Source organism: Zootoca vivipara, chromosome 3 (assembly GCF_965207765.1).
Source record: "Zootoca vivipara chromosome 3, rZooViv2.hap1.1, whole genome shotgun sequence".
Taxonomy (NCBI): domain Eukaryota; kingdom Metazoa; phylum Chordata; class Lepidosauria; order Squamata; family Lacertidae; genus Zootoca; species Zootoca vivipara.
The window spans coordinates 55,125,046-55,138,708 of record NC_142586.1 but is presented as its reverse complement, the minus strand read 5'-3'; the positions used below and the strand labels follow the sequence as shown (position 1 = coordinate 55,138,708).

General features: G+C 40.0%; 1 protein-coding gene across 8 annotated transcripts in view; it reads left to right on the top strand.

The window, feature by feature from the left end:
- The window catches only part of PTPRK (protein tyrosine phosphatase receptor type K), a 340,055-nt gene that overhangs the window by 169,259 nt on the left and 157,133 nt on the right, over positions 1–13,663 (top strand). For all 8 annotated transcript variants that reach the window (XM_035109047.3, XM_035109045.3, XM_035109041.3 and 5 more), the window contains exons 4-5: positions 3,279–3,360; positions 4,640–4,755. In XM_035109047.3, the coding sequence (XP_034964938.3) occupies positions 3,279–3,360; positions 4,640–4,755 (198 nt within the window). The remainder of the gene's footprint in view (positions 1–3,278; positions 3,361–4,639; positions 4,756–13,663) is intronic.

Genomic DNA, 13,663 nt, shown 5'->3' with positions numbered 1-13,663 from the left:
CACGTTTTAGAATCCTGGAAAATCTGTGTTTTTAATCCCACCTCATGAATTCATTATCTACCTCATGAAGGGTGATGGGATGACAAAGGTAGTATGTTTCTCTTTTTTCCTAGCCCCCTTTGTGTATTAAGTTAATGCCTAAATAGAACACATGAAGATGCAAGAAACATGCTGCAAAATGACATTCCTAGAAACATATTGATTATGCACTTTTATAATACACAATTTATAAAGGTTCTGGGAAGCATGTGGGGGCTCTTGCGTCATTTTTGTTCCGGCTGAGAATTCAGTTGGTGATTGGAAGTTAATCAGTGAGTATATCCTGTTATTGAGAGATGCTAATACAGTCTCTGCGTATATAGAATACACCCCATCTCCCATCTCTTTTCCACATTGGCTACTGAACAGATATGATTATGAAAGTCAGCCCAAGATTGGGCATATATAAATCTAGGGTCATTTAATTTTTTGACTGCCAATTACCAATTAGAAGCTAAAAAGGTTCACTGCTCATGGTGCCATGGTAGAGTAAACTTGTAGATTATTATTTTTTAAGCAGCAAAAGAGATTAATTTTTATAATGGAAAAGTAGTTGATACTATTTATTTTTGTTATTGGACTTGACAAAAGATCAATAACTTACTTATTAAGTTTCATTTCTTTGTTTTCTGATTATATATCACCACAAAATTCCCATGATGTTTCACTGTAGCTGTTTTCTTTAGTAAGTGCTGGACCCACAGTCGGAAGAGCATGAGACACTTACTCTTAGGGCTCAAGCCCCACGTTTGGGCAAAAGATGCCCCCTGCATTGTATGGGCTTAGATTCAAGGTTCCTTCGAACTCTACAATTATATGATTCTATGTGAGGCCTGTCTTTCCAGGAATGAAAGAATTCCCCATTTTTTCCCATTGGTGGCTCCATATGTGGAAACACCCAGACCCTTGTCAGGGAGCTCTTACATGCATCAGCTAACAATTGTCTGTTTGCAGAGGGGGAAGGAATAGAACATGCCGGCAGATATTATTGGATGTTGGGCTTGGGGAAAGAATGTAAGTGCCTATAGTCACAGTTCCTAGCATTTTGTACCATGATGCTCAATTCTGAAGCAGGATAGATGATTCCAAATATTAAGGCTAGTTAGTGCAATCTGTATTTTTTTAAAAAATTCTTTTGATAACTTGTTGAACATTGGATTGCTCTTTTGTTACAGTGAATAAAAAGCTAATTGGTATGTAAGTAAAATATTTGCTTTTGTTGAAGCCCCATTGAATGACAAGAAGTATTACACAGCACAGAGTCCTTTTAGAAAAGAAGCTGTGACAAACACCCACCCTGATTTTAATTGAAATGGAATATTATGCACAAAGAAAGCACAAACGGTGTGCTCCAAGTGTACCAAGCATAATATATGCACATTTGTGTATTTTTGAATGGGCACGCAATTTTCATGCTGTCTTCTGAACAGTACTGTAATTGTGTCGGACATATTGGAAATTAACAGGAGGAATTTGCCGAGACCAGGATTTAGATCTTTTCTGGATAAGCCTTCACAAGTTTGCAGGCAGTGCAGGTGCCTAAAAGGGGTGACTAAAGGCTGATGCCAAAGAACATAATTTGTTAAGAGAAGAGTTATTGTTATTTTGGAACAAGGTATGAGAGGGACAAGGTAGCCGGCTAGAATGAATGAATCCCATCAGCAGAAGCCCTGTGAAAGGACTTCCAATTGTATAATGGGGATTTCCCATCCGCTCCTTTCCCCTGCCCCCCCCATAATTCGCTCTGGGGAATTGGGAGAACCCCCAGAACAGAGCAGGTGTGTGTGGGGGGGGGGGGGAGATAGGCAGATTATTCCATTTGGCCAGCCAAAATGGCTGGCCTGGCAGAATGATTGCCTTACGACACTGAATTCCAAACTACAGTGGGGGAGAATTTCTGGTTCACCTCAGGCACCAAAATGTCTGGGGCCAGCCCTGCTTAACTGTCATGGGTTCCCCAAAGATTTCTAGGAACTATAGTTTTTAAAGGTGCTGAGAGATACTTTGAGACCTCTATTCCTTTCACAGAGCTACAACTCTCAGAGTGGCTTAGCAATCAAGTCTTCTTTCCAGGGAACTCTGGGAATTTTAGATCTGTGAGTGGAATGGGGGGGCACTCAGTGTCAGTTCCCCCTCTCATAATTGTCAGCATGGAGGCCCTAATGTGGATCACCCTCCTGCAATTTGTATTGAGGGGAAATGCAGCATTTAATTTAACTGGCCTTCTTTTGCATGAAGGTTGCGTGAGTATCAAAACCACAGTGAAATGGTTGGTAGGTAAGGTTTAAATAAAGGCTTTACTGGCAATTAGAAAAGAAAAAAAGCAAAACCCCTCTGCCCGGAAGGCAGAACTACACAGTTAGGGTGATATGCTGTTCTGTTTTGTTTTTGGCACGGGGAGAGAGAGAGAGAGAGAGAGAGTGTTTTCTGGCTGCTTTAGAAAACAATATAAAAATACAATCAAATCCTGCTGCAAACACACGTTAGTATCATGTTAATGCAACAAGAAATAAAATCAAGCAAGAAATCAGTGTAGATGTTTGGTCCTCACAGAGAGAGACTGAGAGCTCATGATTTGGGCTGAAACTGAATACTCCCTGAATTCTAGTACTTGATGTTCTCTCTGCATCATCCCTGGAGTCTTGCAGTGCTCAGAGTTCAGGTGGGCATGGAGATAACTCTATCCATTTATTGCGGAGGATTACACAATTTCTGCTGCTGCTATTGACATGGATTTCGGCTAGGCATCAGAGGAGCTATGATACCAGTGCCTTTATTATTCCTTCCATCACATTTTTTTTATCTCTTGCTTGGCAGAAACAGAGAACGAAGATACGTACAAGCATATTAATCTTATACTTTCAGTTTCACTGTGAATGTGGCATTCAGCTGAATTGCTGAGGTAGAAAATGCAAGGGCCTTGTCACCTAGGCAGAATGTGAAAAACCTGTCCTCTTTTTACTGGGAAATATTTGCTTCATTTAAAAAGGTGATATATTTGTTCTAAAGATTCTGCATATTGCAGGCCAAAATGAGAGTGCAAGGGCACTGAAGTAGCCTTAATTAATAGCTGATCTTTGTGTAAATCAAGAACAGAGAAAATGATTAAATCCAGGAGTGAAATGTAGCAGCAAGTTCAGCTGTAATGAAAAAGTGTTGTCTTATATCTGCACCCTGCACTGATGGGAATTCTGTAGCAGTGACGGTTGTAAAACATTTTTTTTCTTTCTCTTTGACAGGTAATATTTGAGGCCGAAGTCTCAGATGGAAGAAATGGCTACATTGCCATTGATGACATCCAGGTTCTGAGTTACCCTTGTGGTAAGTAATGATTAAGAGTCACATTTTTCTCTGTCTTTTTCAAGACAGGCTCAATATTGTCTGACTGCTTTTTCCATCATCCAACCATTGGTGTCCTCCCTCCACCCTCCCCCTCTAGTTTTTCCTCTTCTTACAAATTGTTAAAAAGTGGGATGATGACACCTTTGAAGCAGCGAATTAATCTTGTTTTCTTGTTAATTTAAATACCTTAATTTAATGTTTCTCAACATTCACAGATGTGTAGCTTATAGTTAAATGTAGATGTATAAGATTTCTGTTAATTGGGGTTCCAGCTCATGAGGGAACATAACCACAGAAGTGGCTTGCTGGGTGGGGGTAGAGCCACTGGGCTAGCTTCCCACCCAGTAGGTGTAATCCTATTGTTCACTGGAGGAAGAGGGGAGAGGTGGCAGAGAGACTGTTGTAGTGCAAATGCACCAGCAGGAGGATTTAGCGCTGCTGGTGCATTTGCCCAACACTGACTGCCCCATCGCCTTGCTTCTTCCACAGTCCCTTCTGGAATACAAAAGCAACCACCTGCTGGGAATCTGGCACAGGCATAGCATTACTGAATGTTGTTTGGTTAATTGCAGATGCAATAGACTGGGTCAGTCTATTGAATTGCTAAGCCTAGACTCTTGATGTGTGGCCTGTTACCAGGTAATTTAGAAGAGTAATGTGTGTACAAACTATGTAGCATATTTCTCTCTCTCGACTGCTACCACTGCCTTTTCCAACCCTAATATTTCACAAGGATGGTTTTGTCACTGAGCTTTCCTCGAGGCAGGACAGTTAGTATGAGAAGCTTTGTCAGTGGGTCAAATGTTGCTGTATTTAGTGGTGCAGGTGATATTTACTGACAGGGATGTCTACGTGGCACTAGATCACACTATATGGAGCTAATTAAATCTGATTGTTTGTATTGTTAATGCAGTGGTTTCTCATTGCAGTGGTTTTTATGTAGAACGTAATGGAAGTTCACTCCAGAGTTTATAGGCTTTTTAAAATTTTTGGTTTCACATCCTTTTACGCTTTGGCTCATTACAAATCGCTTTTAATTCATGTCTGACAAGCTTTAGCAGAGTTTGTGTGGTGCAGTAAGAAAGATCAAGGCTGTTTTGTTCTCTCTCCTTGAGTTGAAACAATTATTTTCTTTCATGTAAAAAATTAGTTTAAACCAAAGGCTGCAGTAATGTGTATCTTTGGGGAGAAGTAAATGGGCTTTTTTTTGTCTGAACATTTTTTGGTAACATTTCTCTCTCTCTCCACCTACACACAGATAAATCTCCTCACTTCTTGAGGCTTGGGGATGTGGAGGTGAACGCAGGCCAGAATGCTACATTTCAGTGCATTGCTACAGGGAGGGATGCAGTGAATAACAAGTTATGGCTCCAGGTAAGGCTGATTCAGTGTGGTCCATTTGTGGGCATATATCTTGCAAAAGCAAAAATGAAAGTTCTACTTTTTCTGGTTTATACAGGATAAGTCGCATAACTGAAAAATGCTTTCCAATATATTTTTTATTTTTATTTTTATTTTGCTTTATTTTTAAATTTTCATTTATTTCATATTAAAATATGGTTCTGCTTATACAACTGCAATGTTTTTGAGTCCCCCACTTTTATGAACAAAATCTGACTCACATGAGTTGAAGATGCAGTGATACACTCTTTTATTTCGTCAAATATTTCCCTATTCATGGGCTCTTGTGTTCTGTGATAGCTCAGTTGTAGCCCTTTCTAATAATCAAGGTATTATGTGAAATTGCTGTTACACTGCAGTGAATATTCTCTGCAGTAGAATGCTCTCTACACATTTATTTTATTTAGGCACCATAACCACCCTAAAAATGTCAGCAATATGTTTTAGACTTAAAGAAATGGGGAAAATGTAGTCCTGGGGAGCAATGTACTAAATTTGGAATTCCTTTTCAGTGAGGTGAGGAAAAATTGTATGGTACTTGTAGATAAGCGGGGCATATGTATCTGTGATTTTGAAAAAACTATTTGATTGAAGTTGATAGAAAATTATACCTTGATTTTAAACAGAATGTTAAGCTACATCCATGTGATGTAACTGAATTAAAGAATTCCAGATTTTAGAACAGGATGAAGTACAATCTCAAAAGTCATGCTGGATCAGGCCAAGGGTCCATCATATATGCCTGTGGAAAGCACATGTGCAGAACTGGAGCTCAACACCACTGTCCCCACTTCTGATTTCTACCAACTGATAGTCAGAGACATATTGCCTTTAACAGTGGAGGTATAACATAGCCATTGATAGCCTTATCCTCCATGACATTTGCTACTAATGAGTAAAATAAAATGAGATGACAGATAATGCTACTGCTCATGCCTTCTGCTTCAATGTGATAACTGTAAACATTCGATTTCATTTGATTTTACATGACCAGTTTAGTAATTGCAGGCTGTATCTGTTAGCATTTTCACCCCTCCCAATGTGAGAATCAGTTTCCAGAGAGAGAAGTGGGCAGGAACTGTTCCTTCACTCAATTGCCTTCCTGACTCTGCTAATTTAGTGGGGTGTGGTATTGCTATATTGCTATGTAGCTGTTGTGAGTAGCTCTGGCTCTCTCTTATGCTGTGTGTTTGCAGTGAGAGCTGTTTGTAACTTTCACACAGCCTATGTATATATTCTGTAAATACACATTAGCTTGAAATAATAAAGAGGATTAAAAACCTCTGCTGCAGTATCCATCGTTTATTGAAGCAGAAGCTGCTCCAGTCGTCCTGTTAGCCCAGTTGGGGCAGAAGAGGGACTGAAGACGTGGATATAACCTGGCATAAAACCCACAGTATCCCTAGGGACTAAGAGTTTCCATTAAATGGGGAACACTAATAAAACAACACTTAGATAAACACACACACAAAATCATTATAAAGAAACAGAGTATTAGGAGTGCCAAAGTGAACACACATTAAAAGAACCTGTATAATTGTCACAGCTAAGGTGCTAACAATGGCAGTGTGCAAGTACTTCTGTTAACCACTCTGTGCAACCTAGATGAGTGTTGGATCCAATGTGGTTAAAAAGAGCCAATTGGAAAGTTTCCATACTATGCAGTCCTCCATATCAGATTGATGTCAGATTATTTCATTTTTATTCTCTAGGGTAGATTGTTTAACAAACAGACAAAAGCTGTTTTAGCAAACATATGTTTTGTTTTGCCTAAATTACATAATTAGATTTCCTCTCCTTTTTGTTAAAAACAATAAACATGTTTATCTCATTAAAAATTCAACCTACCAAGATAGTTTACAAGATAATGAAACAACAGTTTCCAAAAACAAACAAACAAAACAACCCAAGAAGTAATGTGATAGAATGATATGCATGTGTTACCTTTTCGTTCACTAACCTTGTGTGGTCACTGGGGCACACAGCCAGAAGGCGCATCAGCATGGCCAGTGGGTGGGATATTGTACCACTTCTCATATGTTGGAAGCTGTGAACAAATTCATGTGCATGATCCTAGTAAAGGGTATGCTTCTAGGGGAGACAAATTTAATCTGGTTATAAAAGACTTTGCTGGTCAATGACATTATCCACCTATCGGAGTTTTGAGGCTCCATGAGAGAGGGAGTGGGCTAAGCAGCTCACCTCACCAATTTGGGGGTGTGTGTGACCTCAATATAGCTTCCTCTATATATTTGAATATGAGTAGAGAGACTACCACTGAAGGGGACCTGAGCCAGATGCATAGCTGCCAAGTTTTCCCTTTTCTCGCGAGGAAGCCTATTCAGCATAAGGGGAAATCCCTTTAAAAAAGGGATAACTTGGCAGCTATGGCCAGATGGCTTATCCAAAAAGAGCCACAGGCATAAGGAGCAATACTCCAATTCCTAAACCAATAGGGATCCACACAGTACTGAGTGATTTTAATACCTAGCTTGCAACCCGTTGCAGATCAGTTTAAAAGTTGTTGTTAATGCTTATCTTGAAACCCAGGTTGATGTCTCACCTCTTTATTGTAGGATTCTGACGGCAAGTAAATACTCCTGAAAGTGCTTCTTCACATAGGATGATAAATAGATGAAAACTTTGAGCTCTTTTAACTATAAATCATGTTGAAAAGTAAATCTGCCTATTATATATGAATGTAACCTATTCAGAATTATAGAGGGCAAGTTCACAGTTGGCTGCAAGGTTCTGTGAAAATTATTACTTTGCAACTAGCTTTCATTGCCTCAAGTAATAGGATCAAATAATTCATGAGCTCATCTGTGATAGTATTTTCTCAACAGGTGATCACTCAGTTATAATATAATGTAGTACCAGTACTTCTTCTTGGATATGGCAGTGCGACTCTGAACCTACTGTGACTGTGATCTTTTCCCAAAAGGCCCACTCCCATAGGTTTTCAACCTTCTGAGTCCACAGCTACCATGACCAACTACTGTACATTCTTTCTGTGGCATCCCTGTGGTGGCTCAGGAGCCCAGTTATATCACCCCTTGCCTGCCTACAAATGTTTAAAACTTGGGCTGCCTGATCCTGTGTTCTACTGTGCAGGAAGTTTGAAAGTCTAAGCACACATACTAGCATGTTCTACTGAACTTGATTGAAACATACTTCTGAGTTAAACAGCAATTCAGAACACTAAAATCCCCCCCTCTCTCTCTGTGTGTGTGTGTGTGTGTGTGTGTGTGTGTTGGGGGTCAGATAGAAGTTTTCAAAAACATCCCTGCTTAATTAATTCACATGCTGTGTTTTTGGTTAGCTCAGTGCAAATATCTAAGGAATAGGTTTCAGAACCAAGCTGCTTCATTCTGTTTTCCAATTTGGGAATGGTAGTGAATGTGGTAAGCTGTCTCACAACGTTTGAGATCTCTTGTCCGTGGGCAGCGTAAGAGGACACCTATGTGGCCCCCATCAGTAAAGCCCTTTCCTTGGAGCATCTGCTAAACCATATGCCCTGGCTCTAGGTTCAGTAGTTGATAACGGAACCACTAATGAGCCTATCCATCATTGTTGAGCCTTGGCATCAACACATCATTTGGCTTGAGTAAAGAGGTTTAATCTGCCTTTGCAGTTCTTGGTTTTTTTTTTTTTTTTTTTTTTTTGGCCATACAGACCTTTGACTTTGGTGGATCTGAAATGAGGAACGCTATCACCTGTAGTTAAAATGTGGTGGGTTGTTTTTTGTTTTGTTTTTTTTAAGCATGACTGGTAATCCTGTCAGTAATCTGTCAGTAATGGCTTTAGGTGCTGGCTAAATGCCTCCTTAGTTGGCATGCCAAAGCTGGAAGAGGGTGCCATGGTTTCACCCTTTGAGAGGCTCATCAGCATTAATACAGCATGATGCCTTTCTTCTCCCAGCCACAGGGAAATGTCATTCCTAGTGGAGTTGCAGATAATTAAAGCAACTGCCTGAAAATAGCAGTTGAAGGATAGAAAAAGAGAACGACGAATTTGAGTTCAGTTTGTTGCAACTACAACTCATGACTTTTCTCTGTGTTTTTTGGAATATTGTGTACATTTAGATATTTCTGCTTTCTGTTCTGGACATCATGAGGATTAGGGTCCTTCTGTTGTGGAGGATATTGCCTTTTACCACCATGTAAGCCACAGTATCTTTATAAAAAGCAGTGTCTTCAAGGTGATGGTTGCAAATGCTGTTTGGAATGTAGCTGCCTGCCATCTTGGACATCTGTTGTATATTTAGAGCTTGACTGATTGGAGCATAGCAACAGGCCTAACTTTCAGACTTCCCTGCCATTTGTTTAACCTGTTTATTAAAGATTGTGGATTCTCAGCGCCTTTGGAAGCTGAGTGCTCCCCTATCTTTATCTGGCTTTAAAAGTGAGTGGCTGAAAGGAAGAAGAAATGTATTGTTTCTGTCTCTCTTCTCCCCCTCCTCGGCTTACCATACTTTTATGTTGCAAAGAGTCAACAACAAGGGGATGTCTGTGGATGGTGTGTTCACAGGTGCCATGTTTGGGATCCTAGGATTACACATTGCCAAGGCTGTTGGGGGGGGGGGAGATAATAAATCACGAGAACAAAAGGAGCAATTACACTGGGGCAAGAGCATATTAGTAATTATAGAATTATTTTATAAGCATTTGGAAGATAAAGAGTAGAACAATTTGGCATATTCAACCCATAAAGGATACACAGAATTGGGAAAACTTGCCCAGTGCTAGCTAGCTAGCAAGCAAGCAAGCAAACAGGCAGGCAGGCAGGCAGGCAAACAAACAAACAAACATGCTTAAAAAAGAAGAAGTAGCCTGCTAAATTGTTTGATTCCACTAAGCGAAGTAGTAAGGGATGTCTGCAATAGTCAGCTGCAAACCATATTCACCTTAAAGGACGGATGCACTTCAGCTGAAGAGGTACATCCACCAAAATGACTGTTTTAAAGTCTATTTTTGAAAGACAAAATGCAATAGAGAACATTGTGAAGTTGATGCAATTGTAATATTGAACATCTATGGTGGATATTCAATTGGTGCAAGCATTTCAGCTAGCCAGATGGAACGATCCCCCCTCTACTTCTCCCGCTGCCCTGGGGGTTCTCCTGACCCCCTCCCTTGAGCCAATTTCAAGGTATACAGGGGGAGGAGAGAGGGAAAGCTGCATGGCACAAGCGGAACTCCTTGCCCAGGGCTTTGCCGACAGGGCTGGTTGGGTGAATCCCACCTTAAGTATTTTTCAGGCTAGTTTAGATGGGATTCATCAAACTTAAACAAGTTAAACAAGATGTGACCCTAAGCATGAAGGTTTGTACCTCTCCAATGCTATATGCTCCTTTTACTTCCTGTCAATTGATAGATCACTGTAGTCTTGTATAACTGTCTTTCATCCTCATGCATTAAGATTTACAAGTGAGAACCTACTCAGATTCTGAATGCCCATAAATCAGCCTGCCTGCGTGATATATGAGAGCTAGCAGTTTGCCAGTGCCCAACCCTAGAAGATTTGGAAGTCAAATGTATCTTTGTTTGAGATGAACCCTTTTTTTTGGCCAAGGATTTGTGCATGATAGATGAATACCAGTTATAAAAAATATTGATCTTTATTTTGGAAGAGTGGACTACACACACACACACACACACACACACAAAGTTCAGTCTTTGGGCCACTTTGTTCATTGCATGTTGAATATATATACACAGAACTTTAATATAATGAATGGCCGGTGATTTCTACCCATGTATTCTCCCCTGGTCAAGGGCACTTGTCTTCAGCTGGTGGGTCGAGACTCACCACTGTGTTATGGCCTGATTCACGGCGGGCTGCAACAGCAGCACTGCTAACATACAAATTATTGGGGAATGGGGGGAGAGGGCAATGGAGAATTAAGGAATGGGTTCCCAATGCAAGTTTGCATTAAAGGTGGACCCTGGGTCTGGAAAAGTTGAAGACTCCTGCTCTAGGAAACAGGGAGTGGCTGCTGCTTCTCAGTAGATGTGCAAAGCATGACACCATTCTTCCTTGAGGACACTTCCTGTCTCTCTGTATATCTTTAGGTGCCAGGCGAAAATGTTCCTCTTCAACTAGGCTGTCAGCTGATTAACATTCTATGCCCTTTTAAATGCTTTTGTGGATGAGCAGAATGGGTTTGTTTTGTTCATGTTCTTATTTTTATTTTTATTAGTGCTGCTTTGTGTTTTTATTTTGCATTTTTATGCTGTGAAGTGCCCTGAGATCTTTGGATGAAGGGAGGTATAGAACTTAAATAAATAAATAAACAATCAGATGATAGATGGATAAATGGATAGAGATCTATCCAATGAGAGTAGTCTTTTGTGCCTGTAACTCATTTACTTTCCCTTTTTAAAGAATTACTCGTGGAAATTACTTTCCTCCTGCTGAATAAAGCTGGCAGCTCTGGAGTTTTGAACTCTCCCTGTCTCTTGCCTGCATTGCAGGCAACACTGCAAACTAAGCCTGTTTTCTATAGCACTTTGCTTAGGCCCTAAGTCTCTACCTTCTTAAATCAATCCCTACTGGATTCCCAGGTGTATTGCTGTTACACAACATTGCTTTTAAAGATTTCTTGCTTCACACCTCTTTACTTCCCCCCTTTACTATAAAGTTAATTCATAAAGATCTCCTTGCCTTTTCCTTTTCTTTCACGACCAGAGTCTTGTAAGCAATTTATGCCTCATCTTGTTCTGTCTCATTGCTGCCCTGCAACTGTGGTGACACATGATTCAGGGGAATTGCTGCAGGTTCAGTCCCTCCAGACTCAATTCTGCAAATTAGCTAGTGCTTACAGTCCATCCAGCATTACATCATTCTCCAGAAGATGTCTCTCTTTATTATAGCTCTTGTAGGAAAGTATCTTTCCAATGTTCTTTTTCTGTGCTCTTGATAGTGTTCCCATAAAAATAGCTTTCTTTTCTTTGATCACAGCGGTCTGGCTTTTTACATCCCCGCCCCCTTTGTATCCAGCATGCATACTCTGATCTCTAATAGTAGTGCTTGCAATGTTTTGACCATTGATTTCCTAGTACTTTACAAGTAGTTTGTTGAGTCTGTCATCATAACATATTGCTCCTGTGAAAGATAAGAGTTCTTTTTATATCAGTTGTTCCAAACTGAAACTGCAGTACCGGTAGGTTAAGCCCAAGCTTGATAAAGTGTCCTCCTGATTAACCTAGATGGAATCCAGACCTCAGATACATGCAGTCTAGCTTGCTTCAGGAGAAGGAAGAACTTGCCATGAGCCTTGATCTTGCACATCCCTCATCCCATGCCTTTTCTTTTGTATACCACAGGAGATAAAGAACTTCCACTTTCAGTTTTAAGTTAAGCACAGTTCCTTGTGGTGTCTGGTCCCCTGTAGCTGTGGTTTGTTTTTACTATAGTTATACTAAGGCATGATGCCATCCTGGTTCTTGACCTACCAGCTGAAAACTAGAGCCTTGGAACTTGTGCAGCTCACTCATATGCAACAGTGAGAATCATTTTCCATGTTTACTCTCAAGTAAGTCTCATTGTGTTCAGCAGGGCTTACTTCCTGCTGAGTGTTAAAGTTTACAACCTTTGAATGTGGAGTTGAAAGCCCACATGTTTGTCTTTTGCTTTAATGACACTGCCAAAAGGGGATAGAATCTTGTATATTTTTAGGATTGCTTCAGTACATTTTAAGAAAAAACAGGTGGTAAGATGCTTTTGTTTCCTTTGTTAGTTATATATACAAATCCTGCATGGTATACATCCAGTTTATTTGAGTAAGCAGTATGAACATGTAACTTCTGACAGTGGGTGCAATCTTTGTTTAAATCTTCTTGACTTAATGGAATTCAGCCAGCCTAATTGCATACATATGATTGCAACCAAGGCATTAGGAGTCAGTTCATGTTTTCTCCTCTGGCACTGAGACAGCTACTGAGGGATGTAAATTCTCATTTATCTATGAATGTGTTTTTATCAAGACGGTGTATTGGCCATAGTACCACCTGCACCCTTATATGATTTTTTCGTTCAGGTTGGCTGAATTCCACTGAAGCCAGGAGTTGCATATAGTTTATTTTTATTTTTTGTTAAACAAAAAACAACAACCCCCAAACCCCCAAAAACCTAATCTGTTAATTTAGAGTGCAGGTTTATAGTGTTGAAGGTCCTTGTGTCCCATTTGGAATAATGTATTGGTAATGAATCACCTATCCTGAGAGCATTGCCCTCAGCTTTTTGGGTGAAAGGGCAAGATGTAGATATGATTAATAATGTGAACAGTATTTTTGTGTACTTGAAGACTTGAGAACTGCATATGTATGTATAAATAAAATTGTATATACACACGTCACCTGCTTCTGCCTAATATTATCCAGCAGAGAGAAATGTAAGAATGATTAGGTGTGACTTACACTTTATTGGTGGTCTTTCTCATATTAAAATAGTGCTTTAGAGATACTGCTATATAGTAGCATTGGACAAGCAGTGCTGCAACTTCAGTCTTCATACCATTTCAATTGAGATCTTGCTTGGAACTCCAGTCTAAAAAGTGTATGTTTGCATATGAAATCCCTCTTGTCACTCTACATTCCATCTTTTGAAGCCACTGCTGTCATTTAGGTTTGAAGAGAGCCGTCCCTTCTCGGATAAATGTGATCATTTCCCCAGGCTCCTTAGTTTGCAGTTCCTTTTTTGTTTTACCTTATAACAGCAGCAGATGATAAGTTCCTCCTGGTTTGAATTTAATTCTGCCTCAGTTAACTAGGTCCTCCATGGGACAATAGCTCAGAGTCACATAAGCATCACTCTGTAGCCTCAGTGGCTGTTATCTGAGTAGATTCTCTCTGGGGATGCCTAAATGCTACTACTGTTG